Source organism: Acanthochromis polyacanthus, chromosome 11 (assembly GCF_021347895.1).
Source record: "Acanthochromis polyacanthus isolate Apoly-LR-REF ecotype Palm Island chromosome 11, KAUST_Apoly_ChrSc, whole genome shotgun sequence".
Classification (NCBI taxonomy): Eukaryota; Metazoa; Chordata; class Actinopteri; family Pomacentridae; genus Acanthochromis; species Acanthochromis polyacanthus.
In genome coordinates, this window is record NC_067123.1 from 34,866,905 (window position 1) to 34,891,952 (window position 25,048).

General features: G+C 39.8%; 1 protein-coding gene across 7 annotated transcripts in view; it reads right to left on the reverse strand.

Moving 5' to 3' along the window:
* Positions 1 to 1,081: 1,081 nt before the first annotated feature.
* Positions 1,082 to 25,048, reverse strand: part of LOC110965912 (CUB and sushi domain-containing protein 3) — a 365,206-nt gene continuing 341,239 nt past the window's right edge. For all 7 annotated transcript variants that reach the window (XM_051955084.1, XM_051955088.1, XM_051955089.1 and 4 more), the window contains 14 exons: positions 22,359 to 22,541; positions 22,074 to 22,250; positions 20,007 to 20,186; positions 19,036 to 19,209; positions 18,696 to 18,869; positions 13,886 to 13,959; positions 12,101 to 12,212; positions 11,823 to 12,002; positions 10,417 to 10,476; positions 9,395 to 9,553; positions 8,118 to 8,254; positions 7,066 to 7,153; positions 6,438 to 6,573; positions 1,082 to 5,816 (listed from right to left, as the gene is read on the reverse strand). In XM_051955084.1, coding sequence (XP_051811044.1) covers positions 5,657 to 5,816; positions 6,438 to 6,573; positions 7,066 to 7,153; positions 8,118 to 8,254; positions 9,395 to 9,553; positions 10,417 to 10,476; positions 11,823 to 12,002; positions 12,101 to 12,212; positions 13,886 to 13,959; positions 18,696 to 18,869; positions 19,036 to 19,209; positions 20,007 to 20,186; positions 22,074 to 22,250; positions 22,359 to 22,541 — 1,994 coding nt within the window. In that variant the 3' untranslated portion in view covers positions 1,082 to 5,656. The remainder of the gene's footprint in view (positions 5,817 to 6,437; positions 6,574 to 7,065; positions 7,154 to 8,117; positions 8,255 to 9,394; positions 9,554 to 10,416; positions 10,477 to 11,822; positions 12,003 to 12,100; positions 12,213 to 13,885; positions 13,960 to 18,695; positions 18,870 to 19,035; positions 19,210 to 20,006; positions 20,187 to 22,073; positions 22,251 to 22,358; positions 22,542 to 25,048) is intronic.

A 25,048-nucleotide genomic window follows, 5' to 3' on the forward strand; every position in this document is an offset into this window, starting at 1 on the left:
GCATTTTTCTTTCTCTCTCTTTTCTCCGCTTGCAGTGTGTTAAACAATATAGTCTTTTTTGCATTAGAATGGCATGGTTAAATCTGAAAATCTCTGAGGCTCGCTATCTCCCAAAATATAGGACAAAGCAGGCTTATGTGCTGAGTGTGCTTACGTTTAGGTGTGGGTGAGGGCTGTTCTGTGCTGAAAACAGAGCAAAATCACAGGCATTCACCTAAACTGTGACTCTGTACTATGAATGACGAAAAGGGGCAACATTCTGATGTACATGTTAAAAATTTGCTGTATAATGTGAACAGCAAAGTCTAAACATGTATCAGTGACAGACTTAGAAATCTTTCTTTTTTACTGTTATTCAAAAGCAATAGCTAGTTGGCCAGCATACTATACCTGGTACCTGCTCATGTCTCTTCAGGTCACCCATGTCAACAATTGTTAAACTCGCTGTGCTTTTTCTGGACATGACCTTCTCATTTTGCCATCTAATGTCTCTGCATAGTTGAACAAAATGTTCAGGGCTTGCCGGTAGCCGTAAATGCCGCCCTGCTCTGCCTGGTTCCTATGACCAGTTCAATGTCAGGCCAAGACATGATTTCTATAAATACGAATCACTCTTTTATAATCTCAGGGTCTATAGTATCTGTTGCACATGAACACTGCATTTTGCTTTCCTATTACCTGCTTCTGTTGCAGAAAGTCACAGCAGCAGTCAGAGGGGCAGCAGCAAAACATAATGCTGGATTCCCACTGATAAGGACTTTCACAATGAATGGAAGAAGTTTCAGGGAGTTCATCTCAAGGTGAGATAGCAACACTGGATTTATTTATATATATTTGTGCCATTTGTGCCTGCAGTATTTCCCCTGTAAGGTATTCCCTGACTTTGAAACTACTTTTCCAGCTACATTTTTAACTCAAAGCAATCCATATTACATTTCTCTACAACCTGAGACTTAATCCTACATATTTATAAGCTGTGACTCTTGTGTACATTCCTTATAAATAAAAAGCTGATCTTGTGTGTACCTGATGATTCAGTTTACAGAAGGTTACAAAAAAAAAGACAAGAAAGGAAAACACACTTTTTACAAAAGCAATTAGCCTTTTTTAATTTTACATTGCATTGAAAATTTACATAATAGATTCATACATTTTACAAATAATTTCATCATAAAAATATATTTCTGTACAAAACACTTTTTTATTCTATATTTCATCTTTTTTTTTTTTTCAAATGGTGAATATTTCCAATGTCCCCAGGCAGGAACGGCTTTAAGTCTTTCAAATCACATGGGGTCTTATTGCGGTCAGTCAGTAGGAAAAGCTTGTGGCAAAATAGACTGAAGCTTAGAAAAAAATGACCTCTGATGGAGGGGGGGGGGGGGGGGGGGGGAGCGCTGGAGCAGGTTGTGTGTTCGTATGTATGTGCGTGTGTGTGTTGGTGTAGATGACAGGGAGGGTCCCGTAGTTTTTGGTAGGCACTGTGTCAGATTCATACTGAAAAAAAACAACAACAGTAACAACAACAACAACAGCGGCGGCAACAATCAATCCAAAACTGTAAGAAGAAACAATGTCACCATAGCGATGCAGTGCGGGACAGTCACGGCGTGGATAAACAAGGAAGCTACCGTTGCTTTTTAAATCAGTAATGACTTTTAAAAGAAGTTTTTCTGTTAGCTGGTTGCAGCCGGTGCCTGTGGTCACAGCAGCAGGGGGTCATAAAACAAAGTTGATGTTTTCGCTCACCCTGGCACACAGACTCATTAAAAAGTACAGTTATTCATCATGCGTGGGACCCAAACTTGCTAAATTCAGCTTCTCACTCTTTAAACCAGACTCTTCAAAACAAAACACGTGCTTTATTTAAAAAAAAATAAATAAAGGGCACCAAAGCTGCAAAACAGTGACTCATACTGATTGATGCATGTATTTCTGTCATATAGGGACCAATTAATATATGTGCAGTTTATGCTGCATTTCCAGGCCCTAGCCTTACAGTAACTATCTGATTGTTATGCATCGTTTCACACAAAAATCCTTTCATCTGTCAGCAATGGTTCACTGACAGCACACGAAACCGTCAGAAAAGGCCAATTTTATGTGCAACAACAGCTTCCAGTGGCTAACGGGGGCAAAGTACAGTAAAGGTTGCCAGTTATATAAAAAGTTTTTTTGTAATCAGAAGGTGGCAGATTAGATCAGAAAAATAGTTACCAGCCATGGAACATTGAGCTGAGATTGTATGGCCATACTTTTTATGAGAAATAAGAAAGCGAAAGCAAGGGGAAATATTAAATCTCAGTGGCCACAGTTTTGTGTTTACTCAATTGTCGTCTTAAGATTCTCCCAAAAAGTCAGCTCCTCTTAAAGCTAGGGAGTTTATGGTAGAAATGTAATTCAGGACTTTTTCTTAGCTTTTAAAATGTGATGTATGCACACAAAATAATATTAAAATCCATCCATTCTCGTACCACACACTGTGTGCGATACTTGCGAAGTGCCAAAGGTAGTATAAACTTTTTAAAACCCTAAAAAAAATGCTTAAATAGTGTGTGCCAATTTATAATCAGTGTGGATTTAAGTACAAGGACAAATTCGATTTTTAAGGAAAACCAATCATTTGTGACAACGGTAACCTAGAGATGAACTTGTGATAACGCGCCTTTAAAATCGACTTGTCTGTAAGGATTTTATGGGGAAACAAGGTTCAGACTTGCACATTTTACAACTAAATTAGAACGTTTTAGTTACAGTTCAATTGCTTCTCAAATCATTCTCAACTTTGTGTTCACTCCTCAGCCTAAGGCATAAAAATATAACATGAACTGACATGTCGGTGTACTTCTACAGTCATCGTCCACAAACTACATGTCGGGCAGTTCAACAGCAATTCTCACCATTATTATCATTAATGTTGCTTTAATCCTGACTGCGTGTTTTTCCTTTACAATAAGAGACAAAGAAAACGCTGAATCTTCAACAGTTTGGCCACGTGCAATCAAACAAACGGGTTCTATTAAGAGCTGGGATTTCTGTGTTGACATGACTACACTGGCTTCGTTGACATCTCTGAACTGTAGAACAAAACAGTATTAGTACAGAGTTCTGATGTGCAATTTCCTGTGGCCTCATATTACTGTAGCAGTTAGAGAACAGTTCTGTGATGTGTGTGTTGCAGTTATGGAGGACACCGTCATGTGACGTTCCAGGAAAAGAGCTAAATAATGGCAGCCGTAACACAAACTCCTCAGATGAAGGGTTTTTAAGAAATCTGCCATCTGTGATAAATGTGTGAGGAAACATTTAAGAGCATGATTGTTGCTGGCAAACCTTGCATCTCAACAATAATGACAACAACAATACCACTGACACTCATGATTGCCTCAGTGGGAACGACAGTGTTGGTGAGAGGAACTTCACGATACACAAGAGATTAAAATAAACCAATTTCATGTTACAAAGGAACCAAAACACTGTTTGTGACTTGTGTGAACAGCACATAGTTGTAATATCTTTAATTCCAATATTTCTTTCTTTATGTTTTTTTTTTTCTAAAAACTCTGCTATAATCTGTCTTTCCCCTTCAGCCCCTCCCCTGTGGTAAATATATAGCACAAAAATATAGGTGGTGAATGCTCCCGAATATATATGCAATAGATTTACAGATCAGAAGATTCTGCAGCAATAACAAAGAAAGAAGATAAGCACTCTCAGAGTGCACAATTACAGTGGAACAGCGTCCACAGTCGTAGGGCTACAACCCTGTTTGTCTTTCTTTTACCTGTCTGTGTCTCTCAACTATCAGTCTGTCTCTTTGTCCATCTGTCTGTAAGCCTGTTAGTCTGTGTTTAAAAATGAGACTCTGCAGCTGTCCAAGACCCTGCTTGTCTTCTAAAACCTGTCTGTCTCGTTGTGTGACTGTCTCAACACCACATGTCTCCATCTGACTTTCCAGATTTTTAGTGCGTGTACCTGTCATCTGCTCTGTCCGTCATTCACTTCTGTCAGTTCTGTGTCTAACCTTTCTGTCCCTGTGTTAGTCCATCACTAAGTGGGTAGACAGGTAGTTGTTCCTGTAAAATGTGCTTTAGTGCCAGAGCTTTCTCTGTTTCGCAAAGTCTTTTTCTTTGTTAGTCCATCAGAGTCCTCTGTATCCATCCGGTGTCTTTCTGATCAAAAATCCATTTGAATTCACAGGATCAGGAACATCTTTCCTCAAGGCCATGTTCTGTCTGATCTGATTCATAATGTAAGAGGAGGACTGACCTCTCTGTAGATGATTTCAGGTTAGACAGGCTCTGATTGGCTGCCTTGCGATTTTAGGATCTCATCTTCCCTCTTAATGATTCCCGCACACTACTTCCAGTTCAGTTAGAGGGCCGTCTCCATCTCCTTAGCCTCCTGTCTTATCCACTGGATGGGAAAAGGGCAGTTTATCCATTCGATGAGTCAGTCTCTCATCTGTTCTATTAGTGCTAGCTCCCCTTTAGACAACTCTGAGTTTTGCTTTGCTCTAATCCCAGTTCAGTTAGGATTATAGCTCCATCTCCAGGGCTGCCCTTATCCTTCGCTTAGGAGTTAGTCTCTTTTCAAAGCAACTTTTGCTACTGTCTGCTAGCATTAGCCATCCTAAATTCCATTTCAATAGAAACAGACAACAGGCTGGTAATACTGGCCTCTGGTTGTCATGGAGACAGGAGGTTGTCCTGCCCCAGTTGTTAAGATGTTGTATTCCGTGGTCGATTAAGAAACAGGCTCCTGTTCACAACTAGTCAGTGTGTTTTACTGATGTTCTGCTGGTGACAGTGTTTTCTTTACTGTCAGTGTCGAACCCAAATAGATAGAAACAGTTTTCTTTGCCTCACAGTGTCTTTTTGTGACATCTTCTTCATGTCACGTCTCCCCATCTGTGGCCATTGTGATTGTTTTTCTCATACTTAAGTATCTGTTCAATACAGTTGACGCGGCAACATCAAACTGTTTTTCTAGTGCAGTTTATCTCTGTGATATACAACCATGGCTGGATGATGTATCCTCTCTCTCCAGGCAAGGCCGATCACAGAGCTCAGAGTGGGTCTTTCTCTCCACAGATTGTGAGAAATACAAAAATTGGGGAGTGGATTACGGTGACATGTCGTGATGTCTGGCTAGCAGGTCATGGCTTAATCATTTGCACTGGCATTAAAGACAGTGAGCAAAGTTAAACTGGAGATCACAGTATCATGGCTGTGTCTAGTGTAGAATCAAATTAGAAAGTGTCCATGACCCGCTGAGTCCTGGAGTCAGAGATAGATAATAGCCAGTATGTTTTTCCATTGCGTTGCATCCTTTGCTTTGTCACAGCTCTCTGTGCGTTTCCACTGTTTGCATCTGTCGAGGGCAGCACACCTTTTGTGTTTACATTTGTTTGAGTTTCATTTTGGATGCAAAATGCTGTCTGTTGAGGGAACGAATGCTGGGTTTTGGTCTCAGCCGGCGAGGTTCTCCTCTGCTGGAAGAGATTAGGTTTCTGAACTGGGAATGAAGTTCTTCTGTAATCAGTGTCTAGACCGTGCCGCGGATGATGTCGAAGCGCACGTCTTTCCCTTCTGCAGCCTCATACCACTTGTGGTCCCATTGGATATCTGAGTCATTAAGTTCAAGTCATCAATCCTCAGACCATGGTGCAGACAGTATTTAGATTTGGATCGAATCTAACGGCCTTCCCCTCCACAGCCTTGGCGTTGGTGTTGTACATGGGGTTCTCGAAGGCCGCCTGACCGTTGTTGTTTTCGTGGACTGAGCAGCCCGTGTACTGCGTTTTTGGTGTGGTTCTGTGAAAAGAAAGAACAGTAAAGTAAATATAAAGACACCATTAGACATTTACATTGTTCTAATTGTATGTTAATATAACTGAGTAGCCAGTGGACAACAGTGAGTGCAGTCTTGTGAGCAGAAGCATGGTGAACAAGCTTTAAGAAGGATTATAGAGAGTGTTGTGCTTTTTAGGAAGCCTAGTGAGATTCCAATCAGCCCATCCAAAACTAATTCCTTCAGCAAGGTTTTTTTTGTTTAGACATTAACAACAGAACAGAAGTTATTTGCATCTGTTAACAATGTGAACACCAGTGAATTGTGCTTCAACCATATCTCTGAAAAATCCAATTTACCACCTCCTCAACAGGATTGTTTTGCAGCACAGTTTGCAACAGACAGTGACTTAACTGTGTCTTAAGCATCTTAACAACCAAACCACTGAGGCAGCTATTGCTTTCATGAATTAGACAGCTTCTTAAAAAGGCAGCAATCCCTTTTAATTTTTTGTATGAGAGTAATGAAAAACAGCAGTAAGGTAATGATGCAACTGACAGGAACGCATCCTTTTTGTCTGTCTCTGAAATTAATCAGAGAGGGACTGCAAGTGGTTACATGCAGGTTTATTTTTAAGGACGCACCTTTGTTTGTAGAGATAAAAACCAAAGCCAGTGAAGATTAGAGCAAAAAAAGGCACCAGAATAGCGATAGCCACAGAACTGCTGTTGGTACCCAGCTGAGGGGGAGGCGAGTTGTTACTCTCCGACATATTCAGACCTGTGACAGACAAGGAAATACACACTATTAGTTTGTTGACATGACAAAGCAACTAACTGAAACCACAAGCTTGTTATCCTGGAAAACTAATGCAACAAATTATTGTTGCATGATTAAAAAGAACGGATGTCTTGTAATAGCTGTCTTGTACTTTATGTTGTTAGCAGTTGTAACTGTGATATCTGTGGCGGGGATGCTGGTAATTGGCAAAGGACTGGCATGTACCCCACAGCGGTTACAAGTGAGATGCTGGAGAATCATAATTATTTTCTGCTTAGCATTTGCAGGTTACGTAGGACTTGCAGGTGGAGATGGCGGATGACAGAGACCGGAGGTTTAGTCAGTGTGAGCTATAAAGTCACCAGGAGCCCCCTCACTTTCTAAATTAGTTCTCACAGGCAGTTTTTCCAGTTATCATTTCTAGTCATTCATAGCTGACATCCGAGAGAGACTTGTTATCTGGTGTTGCTACTAAACCGAAGAGAGTCTTACCCAGTCTCTGCAGTCCAAACTGTCCGTAGTCTTTTCCCTGAATGAAACCCTGGAATACATAACTAGAACCATCAGGCTCTGCTGATACCTGGAGAAGGAAACAAAGGAGGGAAAAGCCTGGCTGAGCAAAAGTTTTAGGAAGAGAGCACAGAGAGAGATATTAAGCAAGAGACAAAGACGCAAATACCAGCAATGCAGAGTGTATAAAACAGAGATGTATTTTTCTTTCTGCATTGTTTAAATATTTGAAGAAGTTTAGTAATATGTTGTGGGTTATGAGCATGTTTTAAGAATTCCATAATTGATTAAACTCCTAAAAACGCATCTCTGTGTATCAGTTACATAGTTAGACGTTTTTGTCCTTGAAAAGAATTCCTTCATGCTTTAAAATGCCTTACATATAACAACATACCGTTGTTACATGTACAACAAGCTAATCTGTGAATTTTCAGCCTCCTTCACTCACCAGCTCACACATGACTCTGTAAAACTACTCTGATACACAGTGACAAGTGTAATCTTGGAGTAATTCTGCCGTACATGTTTAAACCAGAAACTGAAGAAGAATAGTGATACAGACACTTCAAGCCTGCAGACTGACAGAGTTGTTTCTTAGATTTGTTGTTTATTAAACCCAAAAAGTCTAATATTGTGATTTTCACATAGTCTTTGGCATACTGCAGTTTCATGGCAGAAACATTCAGCAATGGTGCTGACTGTTTATTTTGCTCAATAAATGTCTTCAAGCGTATAAAAACACCATATGGAAATGTTAACAAGGTAAAAACTTGATTTGGACCAGAGGGGATATTTAAGACCCATCTGCAGGTACTTGATGATAAATATTTATGTAGTCTTTCACTGCCATGCTTAGAATTACACAGGGCAATGTTTAGACAGTTTATTTTTGTTTAAGGTGACAAATGCAGTGTTGGTTTAGCTTAAACCAGTCATGGAGCAGTGATATGTCTTACTCAACCTATATTCTCGATAAAAAAGCATCCTTTAGATCATGTCACTTTAGTAAATTGTTTATGAAAAACATGACTTACGAATCCGTCCATGGTCCAGGAGTCCTCTATAATCTTAGCTGGAGAGATGGCTGAATCTTTCAGCTGGTTTCCCTGGTTCACATAGTTCACCTGGTACATCAGCAGCAACAGCCTGGCCTCAGTGGCTTTGTACACCCCTAAAGAGGACGGAACAAACACGATGGTAAAAATAAAACAAAGAATATAATGGCCTGCTTGCTACAGATCATTAGATCCTTGATAGGTTTTTTGTTCTTCTGGTGCATCAGCAAGTTACACATATCATGTTAAGTTGAAAACTGCAAAGAAAGTTGTTTCATTAAGGAAAAATAAAAGGAAAACAGCAACCTGAATGCAGCTGTCCAAAAAAAAATCTGAAAATGTATTATTATTTTTTTAAATTAAAGGTAAAACTGTGAGATAGAATTTACTGTCACCCCTTAACCAAAAATCATCATTACGGTATATTTGGGCAGCTTCAGAGGTGTTGGTAGGAACAGCTGCTTTCTAAGACTGTATTTTTTAAGTTAAGATAGACTGAACACATTTCCACTTCAGCTTCATTCTAACACACAGACACAACCGATATCATCTTCTCGCTTCCCTCTCAGAAAGAAACCATATGTATATTTCCCACAGTGTTGAGCAACTCCTTCAGAAACAGTACTCTGGCAGAGAAAACTTGATATCTTAAGAAGAAAAACCATGCAACTTTTATGCAACTGGCCACTGGCCCTTCTGTGACTGTGTGAGTACAGCTTTAGCTGTTATTGATCTAAAGCTGCTCCTTTAAGCCGGAGGACGGGATGCTAAAAGTCTGATAGCAGCATGGTTTTGTGATATGGTGTTTGTGCTCTCTGCTACTCCAGGAACCAATTCTAGCTTCAACAGGATTTGTGTTTTAATAGGGTCTTAACCTCCTGCTGACGCTGTTGTAGGACCCTGGGAGGTACGTGTGTGTGTGTGTGTGTGTGTGTGTGTGTTTGTGGGAAATACTGTAACAATATTAAAAAGGATCATGGTGGCTCTGAGAAAGAAGTGAAATTCAGACACTAATAGTCCATTTATACAGAGCTGACTAAACGATCAAAAGTGTTCTTAGTTCTCTTCGACTGCTGATTGTAGGTGTTCCATGTTACACGTAATCTCTGGGTGTTTAGCTACCATTTGATGGTATGCATTAATGTACAATAACCATGAAAAATTAGCATGGCCTTTTCTTTTATCATGCCCTGCTATATTTCCTCTATGTGCAGTATTGTGTAGAGTGCAGAATAATTAGCCATAATCCAACATGCCTGACAGGAGCAGTTCCATATTGCCGTTGCTAAGGGTAACGTTGACTCTTCCAGTGGTGGAGTTGAAGCTGGTGATGCTCAGGGTCATGGGCTGTTTCCTCCCACGGTAATTATAGGAACCTTTCCATATGTAGTTTGGAGCAAAGACATCATCTGGAACTAGAATGTAGAAGAGATGAGAACTGATTTAGATCAAGGTATCTCCTGTCTTTTAACCTTTTTTTTATTAGATTGTTAGTCCAAAAAATATCAAAAGAATGAAATCGCTTATTGATCAATAGTCACAAATTACTGTCTCATACCAAACTTTAACTAGTATCACCACAATATGTACACACAAAGAAGAAACTGCTGCTTTGTGTGGCTTTTGGTATATGCTTGTCAACTAAAGATAAAGTGTAGCTTCAAATTTCAATCTGCTGTAGAATTATATAGAATTATATAGCTTAAAGTATTGCCCTCGGAGTAAAAAAACTCTATTCAAGGTATCACAAAGTTCCTACTTTTCCTCTATGTTTAATGTCATCTCAACATGTGCTGTAGCGAGAAACAAAGACTTCCTGTGTGGCTTTTTGGCAGAATCTTTCAGGAGATTTAAGGGCTGCTTCCTGCTATGATAGGTACAGGACCTTGTGCTTGCCGCAGCTATTGGAACTTCATGTGCAATGAGAGGTAAAAGGAGGCTTTGAACTACAACAGAATAGGACAGCTCACAACAGAGCCGAGCTGAAAAATAGAGAGCTGAACAAAACCGCAGCATTGAAAAGAGCAGAACATCACAGCGGTTAATTTACCTTTCTATGTGTAGTGAGGAAAAATAAATTATTTAGAACTACGATGGAAAGCAGTAAAGTGCAATAAAATCGACAAGGACACAAGAAGAACATCAGTCTGGAGAAGAACTGAGCAATTTACTGAACCTCAGACTAAACCAGACGAAAACAGAATAGATAAGGAGAGTCAAGAACAGACAAGGAATGGTCTAGTTTGCACTAGTCTGGAATGAAGAAGACACAACTGACCGTTTAGCTTCGGACTGGGAGTTCCTGTTACTGGTTTCACAGGTTTCTTCTTCTCTCCAGCTGCATATGAGACAGAAAAACAGAGGGAGGAAGACGATGTGTTTTTAAAACTCGTTAGCAGAGCTGTAGGGACACAGCATGAAAATATGTTAAATTGTTTTTCTCTGCATCTTGTTTAACATATAGCTCTATTAGCAAACATCCCCAGAAAGCAGTTCTACCCAGGGAAGAACCCATTTTAAGCTCCCAAATAACCACATTAGAATGCAGTGTTGGCCACTCTTAGTTACACATGTGCATAATGAGTGAGAAGCGTGTTGAAAAGGGTCAAGCAAAATAAACCTCTGCAATGGTTATTTGGAGGGAGAGAAATGCTAATAGAGTTCGAGTCCAATAACTGTGGTGCATATTAGATCCTTTTAAATGTGACACTTTGGGCTTTGACCGCTCACAACGGCCTCCATCATTGCTTCAAGATGCAGTCATTGTTGCCGACAAGTAAGAAAGAGCGAGGGAGATGGCATTTGTCCTAGAATCTCAAATTGGATCAGAGAGTGCTCCAGTTTTAAAGACTACTTCGGGGCAACAGGGCGGCAGCCTTGGTGGAATGATTTCAAGATTGGAGCTTGCAGTTTTTGTTTGCACAATCAGGATTCAGGAAGATTTTTTGGAGATTAAGAATAAGAAATAAAGTCGAGGTTCACGCATTTTGGAGCTGAAGACAGCGCACAAATTGGAATTGCATGTACAATCTGGGGAATCTACACCTTAGTATTTGCTGATGGAAGTTGTGGCTGGTATGAAACAATACAACAACAAGCAAAGAAAGGCTTGGAAACCACCCAGAATGGCGTAAAATACATCTACTTTTTTAAAATATGTGTACAAGCATAATTTATTATCAGAGGATTAACCTAATTTTACAATATTTACGCTTTAAACTACCAACTGGAAAACTTGTGAAGCTCCAACGGACCCATATTTGAACCCTTGTACTGTAGATGTCTTTGTTTTTACTTAGTAAAGCTACAATTTCCACCAGCTGTCTGTGGCTCAACGGGATGCATTTAAGCTCGATAAAAATCAATCTGTCACTCTTAGTAAAGTTGTTGGGAGAAGAAAAATGGACTCATGAGGCGCGATGAATTCCTGACCTCACCTGTAAGGCCCTGGCTGGCCAATCTAGCGAAGGGACAAAACACCGTGGGACGTTTTTTATCTTTTTTGTATTAGAGCTGCCAGACTCACCGCCAGTCTACAGGCTGACCACCCCACCATGGGATCTCACCGCACTCCAGATGGCCGGTCTGTTTCAGTGTGTGAAGTGTCATTGAGCAACACACATTCAAACACTCACGAGATAAAAACACTCACTACAGGCATGCAACACAAAACGAACCGCATACCTCGACATATAGGCATCTTTCCGGTCCACGTGCCGTCACTCTTGCAGACTCTGTGCTCAGAACCCCCCGCCAGGAAGTAGCCGGGCTGACAGCTGTACACTAAGGTGTAGCCAAACCCGGGCAGGTCCATCCCTGCCACATCCACATGGAGAGGGCTCTCTGGCTGCTTACAGACGTGGGCTGCAGGGTTGGAGAGGCACGTTGTTCACTTGGGTGAGCTGACGGACGCTTAGGATGGACGGGTGAACAGTTAACAGATTGAAAAAGATGTTTCTTACGTATGCACTCGGGTTGTGTTCCACTCCATGTCAGATCAGGCTGGCAGGTTCTGGAGGAAGATCCCTGAATCAAATGACCTGGTTGGCACTGAAATGACACAACACTCCCCACCTGTGCACAAAGAGAGAGACACAAAAGCGCACACAGACAGCGATAAAGAGAGTTTGACAGTTTGGCTTGCCAGAGGAGTATGAATATCTTCAGAGGAACTTCTTAGTAGCGGAATGTGATGATAGATGACACAGAAGACAGTAATTGTAACTGAGGAGTTATTGCTATGCCAACAAAAACACACGCAATAAAATGCTTGATTTGAATTGTTTTAAAGCTCTTATTGAGTGAGCTTAATAAAGGTACAAAGACATGCAGATAACTGCTGTGTAATGACTGCAACTGCCTTTAAAAATAAATTCAAACATCCTTACATCACCGAGACAGAAACACATAAACATCCACAGTTAGCATTCTAAAGTTTAGCTGGATTAATGCTTCAGCAGTGTGGGTTCATCACATCAAGTGGTTATGAATAATACTGTTGTAGTTTTAGTAAAAATGCCTCTTTATGTCCTGGCTGTAGCAGGTTTTGAAGTTTTTGGAGTTTTTTTGGCAGTGCAAAACACTGGGAACATACCTAAATTACATTGTCTTTAATTTCAAGGGAGAATAAAAGAAAAAAGAATAAAATCATGGGGCGTCCTGATTGTTTTGGGGTTTACTTCCCATTGTTTTCACAGCTTGCCCAACTTGAGACTATTTGGGACCGTAGTTGCACAACAACCCTTTTCCTCCGCTTTGCTGTCTGCTTTATACTGTCAACCACCAAATGAAGGCAAACATATCAACTGTTGGAGATTCTGCCACCTCCATCCTGTATAGGTAGCAGCCTCTTTAACAATAATTAACAATTACTTTCATAGGTAGCAGGTCTGTCAAATAACAGTCCCCTTAAAAAACCAAGTCTAAATTTTCCCGAGCTCAAGTTGACAAGTGGTTTTGGCACTCAAAATAAGATGATAATGCTTTCAAAAGTATTTCTGTGGAATTGTAATTTCTAAGGACAGTAAATGACTAAATTCCATTCATATTTTGTGTAACCACCGTCTCTCTGGGGAAACACTTGCATAAAGTTTCTCAGTGTACTTGGCAGGTGGATTGTTCCAAGCATCTTGAGGAAGCTGCTACAGTTCTGTGGATTTAGGCTGTTTCAGCTGCTTCTGTCTCTTCATGTAATCCCAGACTGACTTGATTTTGAGATCAGGGCTCTGTGGGGGCCATACCATCTGTTACAGGACTCCTTGTTCTTCCTCTCACTGGATATAGTTCTCCACGACTATGGCTGTGTGTTTGGAGTCACTGTCATGCTGCAAAATGAGTTGGAGGCCGATAAGACACCTCCCTTATGGTCTTGTGGGATGGATGAGACTCTTACTATAGAAAATGTCTTGTCTTCTTTATTTAAAGGATATATTTTGCCTGAGGATTCCAGTTTTTCCATCTATCCTTCCTTTCTCTTTCTATAATTTGCAGTCTGCCTAGACAGATTATATCAAATGTGCCAAAACAACTTCTTTATCTATAGTAGTTATCATATCTATTATATTTTCTTTTGCGATTAAACAAGATGTATAGTTAGAAGGGCAGGCATTACAAGCTGAAGCTTTGCTATACACCTTTGTTTTTCCTTGCTTAAATATATGAATTGTGCTTAAGCATGTCTGAAATCAGCATACCACAGTTTCTAAGTTGAATGTCTTGGTTGGGAAGGTAGAAATAATGAATTTTACCTTGAAACCGTATGTCCGATTTAGGGAGCCATAGCGTGGCGTTCCTGGGTTATCACAGCTGGTTTTGGTTGGTTCTGAAAAGAACAGCACAAGAGTGTAAGTAATTACACCCAAAAATCTAGGAGAAAGATAAATTAGCAGCAGCATTATACATCCTCTCTCTCTCTCTCTCTCTCAAGTCTCCTTTCCTCTCCTCTGTTGTCATGGTAACAGTGGGTTATATATGCCATGAGGACAGCAGGGGGCAGTAGCACTTTATCAGAAAACGAAGTGGGGCCAGCTCTGAGCGAATGTGTGTGTGTGAGCGAATGTGTGTGTGTGGCAGGGTCATCAGCATGTAGAGCACATCCTGACGCAGAGCTCGATTCAATACAGCTTCCGAAATGACAGATTCACTCTCCACCTCTCTCTCTCTACCTCTCTCTCTGCCCTCTTTCTCTCTCTCTTACTGTTGTCTCCTTCTACCTCTCTGCCTCTCTTCATAACTCCTCTTTTCCTCTCTCTTTCTATCTTCCCATGTCACTATATCTTCGTCTGCCCACCCTCCTCTTCCCCATTCCGTCTTGTTTAAAGAGCAGCCTGCTTTAGCTCAAAACTCATTTTGTTTCACTAACACACAACTGCAATTATGTTTGTGTGCATGCTTGTGTATCTGCAAAAGTCAATTATGATATATTACAGAAAGATTCCCCTTCACGAGCATCTCACTTACCTTGTAACGACTTCTTTCTCAGCAGTTACGGTTTCATTCCTTACATCAGTGAAGTTACATTTCAGAGGCAGGTTTCTATTTATAGTTTATCCATTTCACAAGCAACGTTCGACTTTATAGCGGCTGTAAATGTACCGGATGTAAGGAAGTCAAAGTCGGGTGTCTGCTCGCACTACAAACGCTCTCATTTATTACAATTCATCACCATACTCGATGTTTAAGCACCTGCTCTGAATCACACATGTGAAGTGGTGCTCTAAAGCATCACATGTGGTGGTGAATTGACCCAGCGGGACCATTAGTAATGTGTACTGAATATCCCTTCTCATTTTCTTCTTAATCCCCCGATAGCAGCAGCTTGTTTGAAGTCGAATGTGGATGTGTCCTCCTTGAAGCTTTTTTACTAAATACTGTAAGTTACAGTGTGTACTGCGTTGTCTCACTTATGAGCAAGCACTTTGGCTGCAATTTCTGAATAGGGATCCTAACTTTCAGACCTTGATTTTTAGACACAGTTGGTCTATTGCCAACTGAAGTTAGAACACCGGCGACCCAGCTCTCAAAAGGAAGGAATTAATTTTTTGCATAAAAATATATTCAGATTAAAAATACCATAAATTATACAATAGTGCAGTTCCCTACCTTCAGAGATCGAAAGCATCACAATAGTATCTGAACTTCACTTTAAGCAATACAGTCAAATTTTGAATTAGAAATGAATACTCAGCTGCCTCAATTTGAGCCCTTTGACCTGTCAGTGCATTAGAAAGACATAGTGTGCTTCAAAGAATGGCCAGAAACTGCAAATGTTTAACTTTCCAAAGGTCCCTGAACTATTCCTTTGTGATGTGTCAAATCAAGTTTAAGTTTAAAAAGTGTAAATGCTAAAAAAAAAAAATCCATGACAATTCATCCAACTCACTTAATTGTACATCTCTTTATAAAAAAAAAAAAAAAACGAAGCAAAAAAAACTGCTTTCACCTGATTCTTCAAAAAACTTTTTTTCATTAGTGCAATCATGAAGCCATTAAAGACTAAACTGCAACCAACAGCCACATGCCTGTTTTTGGATGAACTGCAGGCTGTGTTTATATAGAGCAGAGGAGGAGGCAAGTGTGCAAACAATTAGACAGACAAAAATATCTCTAGTATGTCGAGTTGTTCCAGTATTAGTCACATCTGTGAGCACATATGGGCATGTTGTATCTGTATATTTCATTTAATTTGGACTTTTTGTAAAAGACACGTTATGTTTCAAAGAATGGCCAGAACTACCCAATTGACTAGAGCAAGAAAATGTACATTTTCAAGTTTCTAAAGGTCCTTGAGCTGCTAATCTGTGCTGTGCCATTCTATTGGGAAACTTAACTGAATCTAATTTTAGTTTCAAACAGTTTAAATGATAAAAAAAATAAGTTCCATGACATTTCATTCAACTCACTTTATTCTACATGTAATGTTTAAAAAAAAACAGAAGAAATTAAGCATTTGCACCAAATGTTTTGAAAAATCAAAAAATTCTGCACTCCTCGGCGTGACCATGGAGCTATTAACGGACCAGCTGCAAACGGCAGTCATGTCCCAAAAATTCTTGGACTTTTTGGATGAACTGCAGGCTGTGTTTCCACGGAGCAGACAGGAGACAGGTGTAGAAACAATTTAAAAATGTAGGTAACAAAAAATATCTATAGTATGCAGAGTCCATCCAGAGATAGGTAGATTAGATAGATAAGATAGTTTATTCATCCTGATGGAAATTCAAGCTATTACTGGTAACATCTGTGGGCATGTTGTACATGTAGATTTCTTTTTTGTAAAATATAAAATCAGATATTCAACTTTCTTTTTCTCTTTTTTATGACTTGTGGAATTCTAACTTTGGCATACTGCAAAAAACAAACAAACAAAAAAAAAAACAATATTTTTATGTTCCCTCTGCCATAATTGTGATATTTCCATCAAGATGCAGGATTTGAAAACTTAAAAATAGCCCACAAAGGAAAAGAAAAACTGCTTGGGATTCTGAGGGTTCCTCAGCCAATACGGCAGTCACTGTATGTCATAAAATATTATAGGTAAACCCCAGTATCTACTGCAGACATTGTGTTTGTGTTGCTGGTGACAGTCAACTGTCATCATAGCTGGTGAGCCAGTGGACTCAAAGGCACCACTGCTGAAGAACAAACTGCTTTAAGGCACTTTCAACCAAATTCAATATATAACGTGAGTTTGCAAGTTCCTCTCATGTTCATTTCTGCACACTGACCTAATCAGATCAAATGCCATACTTGCGACCCATGCAAAGCACGCATGAGCCCCTTAAGACGCATCTGTAATTTGTTAGTGCCAATGTGAAATGGCTCTACCATAATTTGCAAACTGCATGTGAGCAGTGCTCGCAAATGGCCTTTGTGAAATGATCCACTGGAATGCTTTTAGTGAGCCATGCTGCAACTGGAAAACCACACTGCCAATTATCTAAAGCTAAAACTGCGGACGCACAAGGTTGCAATCTTCATTGAAGTCATTTTCAAAAGCCAGAATACTGTATCTAAAATGCAGCAAAACAACTACTATGCTGATCCTCTCTAACTAAAAAAAAAACAAAACACTTGTTTTATGAGGAAATGTTGTCAATCTGGAAATGATACTTTCACTCACATTCTTTGAGGCTTGTCCTCCAAACGCTGCCTCGTCATTAACAAGACTGTCTCAGATGAGTTCCCAGTCACTATTCATTATTATTCCAATAAGTCTGTAACTTTGACTTTTACCGAACAGAAGTTGCTCTGCACAGCCAACCCATGACTACACTGAAATGTGGCTGTCAACTCCATAATATTAGGTCATTAATTGCAATGATCATTAGGCAGGGGGCTATCAGAGAAACACAGTGAGCCACAAAACAGTGATAACAAAATGACGGGTAGCATAAACCATCTAATGTGTCTCATAGGTTATATGCCCACACAAATCTTCACTCGGGATGGCAAACACATTGAGAAACAAGCTGATATTATATTATCAAGCAATCTTGCTATTAATCAAAAGAAAACCCATGTACAGCAAAGGAACAGCATGAAAAAGAAGCCTGTAGTACTAAGTTTTGATGTGTTATTTAAAAGAAGAAGCTTATTTCGCGAAAATGACCTCCTGAGAAATCTCATTCAGAAGTTTGGAATCTCTAGTGTGCCAACCAACACTGCCTTTTAATTTTAACCTGGACTTTGAAGTGGGTAAGACACCCCTGGCCAAGGATACTAGGCTGTGTTCCAGCTCATGTGGGGATAAATGATCGATGATAAAGTCAGGAACTGTTTAAAAGCAATCGGTAAAATCTTAAATCAATTTTTGGTGGAGGTTAAAGGCCTTGGTGCTGCATTTTGCCAAGTCTGGGACTTAGTTGTATATAATACTGGGAAACTTTCTTTTAAAGTTCTGAATTTATTCAGAAATGCAGCATGAAAGTTTTGACTTTGCTGAAAGTTGGATGACTTAGACCTGTGGGGCTGAGTATTGAATCTTAAGACTTTCTTTCGATCCAGACCAAAGTTTATCTGTAAATCCAAGCATGAAAAGCAACAAAAGCCGACTTAAATGTCTGGTCAGATTTATGATCTTGTGTACTACTTCTCTCTTTATTCTCACAAATTAAATTAAAGAGGCCATAGTTTTTGGACCAAAGTCCTTTTGTAGATGTTTGAGTTTTTGTTGATTGAGAAAAAAAAAGTGTTGTGGACATAAACACGTTGATATTTCTCAAAGAAAGGTATCAAAGAAAGGGTGGTTCTGGTGTCGACAGTTAAACTCAAGCCATCAAGAAATATCAAATTCTACCACAACTTTAAGCCATTTTATGCATTTTTACAGTTAGAGTTATGTCAGTAAGAAATAAAACAGATTCTTGTAGGACTGTATGTTATGAAGGTTACAGATTAGCAAAATTTTTAAAGTTAAAACATTTTTTTGAAGTTCTAGAAAAAATTGGATTAAAGATCCACCTTCAGTTAAGTCAAAGAAACAAATATTTGGATGATATTTAGAATTCCTGAAAGTGTTGGTTTGGGTTAGGGTTACACACAAACGACTAAACCTACCGATACAGCGTGGCTGCAGCCCACTCCAGGTACCATCGCTTTCACAGAGTCTGGTCGCTGTGCCAACCAGTATGAGAGGTGGAGCGCAGCTGAAGGACACTTCTGATTGATAGATGAAACTTCGTCCCTCTCTGAAGCCACCGACTGGAGTTCCTGGGTCACCACAAAACTTGGCTGCAAACACAGAGACGCATGAACAAAAGCTCTGTTTTAATAAAAATGCTGACAAGTACGCACTTTTTTAAGAAGCTCAAGGACAAATTTTGCATCCAACTGTGATCGGTGGTTTCAGATACATGTTCTTGTGCCAAGTCGTGTGTGCTCCGTGTGTGTTGCTTACGCAGACATTGTGGAAGCATGCCGTTCCAGGTGCCATTGGCTACACAGGTCAGGACGGCTGGGAATGAGAGCTCATATCCAGGTGAGCAGCTGTAGCTCACACTGCTGCCCCATTCAAAGTCACTGCCCTGCAGTACCCCATTACTGATGGCAGGGGGAGCCAAGCAGGTCACCGCTGGGGGAGAAACGAGAAAGAAAAAAACCAAACATGTATCATGCTTTGAGCCACTCCAGGTGATGCTGCCCTGCAAATTCACTGAAGAGAATCCGATTGCTTGATTACATGATTGAACCCAGCCACTGATTGAATTCATAATTTTACTAGAATTTACCAGGGTTAATATCAAGTAGGTATTTTTGTCTCCAATCACATCCAGTCGTTTCAATTCAGTTCGGTTTAAATTCACCGTGATTATGGTACATTAGCAGCTGCAGCGGTGGTGACATGTTCCATGGGACTGATTTTATTTGATTTATTTGTATTTCTTGTTTTTCCCTGCACAGGCACAGACTGCAAAGTGAGCAGAATCTGCTGTGTCAGTGCTGATAAAGTTACAAGGATGTAAAGTGGTATTTAGAGCTCACTTTTGAATACAGAAGTTGTGCTGACTAAAAGTACATGTGGGGAGTTTTCTTTACCAGTAACATAATGTTCATGGACATTTCACACAGAAATCTAATTTAAAGGAAAAATGATGATTCCTTTTACATTTAATAGTAAGGTAGATGTGACAGTACATGCACAGGTCTTATACCTTCCTATTGCTATGACTTGCCCAGTGCTGTTACATGTAGATGTGTTGCAGAATAAAGTGCGAGTTTTCTTCAAATCAGCACTAAGCAATTGTCAACATGATGACATAAAACTGCACTTCTCCATCATATCTACAGATGCTCAATGTTTCTGTGACGGTTCCAATACAAGCATAAGTTCTATTTAAACAGAATGGAGGGTGTTGATTTACAATTTACCTGTGCAAATTGGCATATTCCCATTCCATGTCCCATTTTGGGTGCACATCCTCACAGGTGATCCATCTTCCTCCATTCTGTATCCGGGTTGGCACTGGAAGGAAACGTTCTGACTGATCGTGAAGTCCTCTCCGTAGCGAAGTCCATTAGCCGGCATACCTGGATCTCCACAGTTTATCACTACGGAGGTGGACAAGTGGAGTTGGAGTGGACAAAACGGGACAAAGATGAAGATTACTTTACAGGTCGTGCTGCGGCACAAGATAATTGGAATTTTAAATTGCTTAGTACTCCTTTATCTGTGCTCTTTTATATACTAGTAATTCAAATGTTAAAAAGGGCGAAAAAGAAAGGCAGAGGGACAGCAAAGGTGACAGAAGTAAAGATATGACAGATAGATTGGTAGTGAAAGAAGATTGGGAAGGTAGAGGGACAAAGGAGGGGAAGGAATAGTTAGATCCATCACTTTTTTTCTCTGTTCTCAGTCCTTTTCCACCGGTGCAAAATGTTCTAGCCCTTGAAAGGACCCTTTGATAAATACACATCAGATTTGGAAAGGAAAGGAAAGGAAGCTTGACCAAATCTAAGCTCTTAAAATTGGTATATTTCATTAAAATCCCTTTATTCTACATATCTGAATTTAAAATTCATCTAAAAAAAATTTGCTCTAAACAGATTTTGGAATAAAACAAAAAATGTCTTTGCAGTTGAGCACAAAAACTATTATTGAGTTCTTTCTAATTCTAGCCATAGTTGTGTTTTTCCAAGACTTTATATTACAGTGAAAAATGAGCCCACAGTAAGGAAAAATGTGACAGAAGGAAAGAACACCAAGAAACTGCTTCAAAATGTTGTGATCCAAAAGAGAGACTTGCGGGTTATTATCTACTCATAGTGATATGTTGAATTTGTGGAGATTGGAGAATATAGTAAATCCCTGATTATACTGTAACATTCCTTTACAGACTTCACTTCTCATGAATGAAACAACAGTGATATTAAAAATGGCCAAAGTTGTCCTGGGACTTTTAAGGGGCATTAGGACTCCCCTGACAGTACTTTTAAGGCGCTGTCCTTCATAGTCTAATAGGCAGTTTAAATGCTTTTAAGCCCACCCCCAGATACTGTCATGCCTGTTAATAGATGTGGTGTAATCTACTGTAAAAGCCAATCCCTTTGAGTCAGGTATAACTGTTCTTCCCTTCCAGGAACCCATATTTTATCATTTTGGTTTCTCAGCATTTTTATCTCTTTGTCCCATCCTGCTGGATAGTTCAAAATGTATTTCTTTGCATAGTTTATGAAAGTCAGGGAAGAGAAAAACCTTAAGATAACACTGAAGTTCTCTTCATGTGGTGGTGTTACTAAGTGAAGTTCAGCTTTGGAAACAATGTAGAAGTGTATTTAACAAGGCATTTTGTGAGCATTGTTAATTGTTGGTGTAAGACTCTAGCAGGTCTTGAAATCTTGTATGCAAGCAAATAAAATCTGCAGTGCATGGTAAACATACATCGCTGATTAACACTTGTTCAGCTATGGCTTTGGTCATATTTCACATGGGAATGGAATGTTTTATTTTATGGTTATTTACTCTTGGGAATTTTCCCCCAGAGTTCAAAAAGCAAATTAGCTAAAGTAAACAACGATCAAGGTTATTCATGTCACTCTATAAAAGTCTGTACCCAGAGCGTCCAGATTTGAGGCTCATTTCATTACTCAGAGCCTATACTGTTGCAGAATAATTTAAAACTGGGCATAAAACAGTGTCGCAAAGGGGTGGAAAGGAAAACTTACAGTCTCACAACAGGAATTTGGGGATATTTATGGGTGCAGATGTCATGCCAAATCAAGGATTTAATACTCTCATTATATATAGTAAGTATTAAATATAGCTGACAGTCTGCTCTTTAGCCTCTAAGTCACCTCATGAGTGCCCTTTCAAAGTAATAAGGATATAACAAAAATATATAGCAGAGAACTGTATTGGTTTTTGGAACGAGGGGTATTGTTAAATTACCTATAAATCGATGTATCAGGCTATTGGGAAAGTGTTAACAGGTAACTTACTGGTACAGTTTGGCTGAACTCCTGACCAGGTACCGTTGGCCTGACACAGCCTGGTGGTGGCGCCAGTGAGCAGGTAGCCGTCCATGCAGGAATAGATCACAGAGTGTGAAAACGTTGTTCCATCCAGACGAAACACTCTGCCGTTACTGGGAGTGCCAGGGTTACCACACTGGACGGCTGCAGGAAAGACGATTGATAATTTTAGCAGACGTGTGGATCTATAACTGAATCAGCGTCAAAGTTCTGGATTAGGATAGGTTGAGATCAAATAAAGTATCATCCTACGTTTACAGAAGGGCTGCGTGCCAGACCAGGTCCCGTTAGGGAAGCACATCCTCTCTGAAGAACCAATGAGATCGTAGCCCTCTGAGCAGGTGAAGTAGACCTTGGAACGGATTCTGAAATCTGTTTGTTCCCTTGAACCATGCGAGGGGATGCCAGGATCGCCGCAAGAGCCAGCTGTGTCACCTACAGCGAGAGGAACATGGAGACAGACTTAGATCAATGACAGGCTAGTTTGTACTGACTCAAGGATTTAGCTGCATAATTTACAAAAAGTGAATTTCAAAACTGTACAACCTATATAAGATAAAGAGATGAAAAGGCAATAAATATCGAAAATGTGACTTTATCACTTCATATGACATGTTATTGAGCTATCATTGTAAAGTCGAGTTCTAGTGGAACACCGGTATAACACGGGGCTGCTAACGAATACTAGTGGATGGGACACATGTTGGTGATGAGTGGCATATGTCTGCCTTAACATTGTATGTGTCAGTGTGTGCATGCTGGCTGATGGATAGTGTGCGTGTGTGTTGGTGATTGTGTGTGTGTGTGTGTGATCCTTGTGCCCTTGCAGAGGCGCCTGGTCAGCAAATTCTGTCTGACAGACAGAGCACGCTCCTGGGAACTCACACGCTTTCACACACAACACCACACATTGTCACGCTAACGCCCGAGCCTGAACTAACATCTTGCTATTCAAAACACTGGTGATCATTGCTGCCTATTTTTGTTAATGCTCTAAAATGTGTTTTTGGGGTTTTTCCTTCACACTTTTGACAAATAACCTAATTTCACATTGACTCCGTTTGTACTATACTGCAAATACCTGGAGGCCTGATGCTAAATTGAGCTTACACATAGCACTGACACAACACATAATGACATAACATCTTTTGCAATGCCTCGGGATTTAGACTTGGCTTCTCAGATGTAAATAAATAATACTGTGCCGCATAGTGCCATCAGTATTTGTCTTTAACAGTATGAGGAAATGGTGTGTAGCTAAATTAATGACCTTTCTCCTGATTATTGGGAACAGATCGAACATCCTCCACCAGTCAGGGAACAAACACACTCGCCTCTTTAAAGACACTGCCCAACCGACTACACAACTCTACTAGACTTAAACACAAAGATTCATCTGCAAAGTTACCATGTATCCTCAGGTACATAAGGTTATAGCAGAAAGTACAACTAATCAAATTAAACCTAAATAATGAAAATATTCTTTTTAAATGAAAAGTTAAACATTTTGGAAATGCGCTTATTTGTTTTCCACTGAGCATAGCTGAGCATAACATAAACACTAGAAACATAGGAAAACGCTAGCCTAGCTCTGTCCAAATGCAATGAATTCCATTGACTAGCACCTTTAAAGTTCTGTAAATAACACACTTGCTTAATCTGAACAAAATCTAAAGTATAAAAACTGCAAATTTCAACCTCCTAAAGTAAATCACAGTCTCCTAAATGACCTGAAACGACACCTGGTTATTACTACACTTCCAAAACTTTCATACAGGTTCTGTAATGATCAGACAAACAATATAGGAAATATTAGGTAGATTTTTTGTTGTACCTTTGGGAAAGAAATATTAGCCATTTATTCTAATCTCACCTCCCAGACATCACGTCATATTCTACGGACAGACTTGTCGGTGGCATAAATGTGACTCAAATCTGCCTGCAAATCAGTGTATATATCAAAATACTGAACAGTCTATTTAAGGTTTTAGAGATGCTGGATGAGTACAATTCAGCTGCATCAAGTCTAAGTTGAGCTCAGTACAACTGAGACTGAGTTGAAGTCCTAAATCTTTATAAACAAATCCCAAACCAACTGCAACTGATCTCAAGAATTAGTATCAGAATGACAAAGAATATTTGACCATTTTGCTTAAGACCAGCGTATGAAGTTTGTTTTATGTGTAGCTTAAACTAAAGGATTTTATTTCATAAGCATAATAAATACACATTCAAGATGTGTGGCTGAGCAAGACCTAGATGTGACTGGCTTAATATCTTGTTCTTAAAATCTAACTGTAGCAGGAAAGAACACTGATGGCTGAATGGATTTGTAAATCCCAGACTTTTGGGAGTAAGGTGTCAAGTAGTTTGAGGCTTACACTACTGGAACACCAAGGTCGAATTCAAATTTCAGATTTTTGCCATATCTGACTCGAGTCCATGTCTTAAAACCCTGTAAAAGTGAATACAAGAAAAAAAATCCCCATAAAATCAGACTTCAGGCTTCAGGAATGACTGTACCCTCTTGGTTAAATATGTGCATAACTGACTCTTTCCCCTTGAAATACCACAAACAACGTTACATCAGAACTGCCTATTAACCATCGTGATGCTGAATCACAGAGCCAGTTCTGCTACGATGGCCTGAACCCTGAGCTGTGCAGGGCCCTGGTACCAACCTGCCAGGTGAAAACCATGAATCACTTCTTCTTAAATTATTACCCTCCCTCACCTCGTGTCTCCCCCAGGCAACTGCTGTAAATAACAATGTATTCTAGTCAACTTGTCTGGAATGCGTTTTCACTCGGTACGTTATATAAGCGGCAGCTGGGAGCCTCTCAGTCTGGAGAGCCATAATCATGTTCCCAGCCAGCCAACTGAGAACCATATAACTTAGACGGTTTGTTTATACATGATGGAAAGGTAAGGAGGCTTTCTGT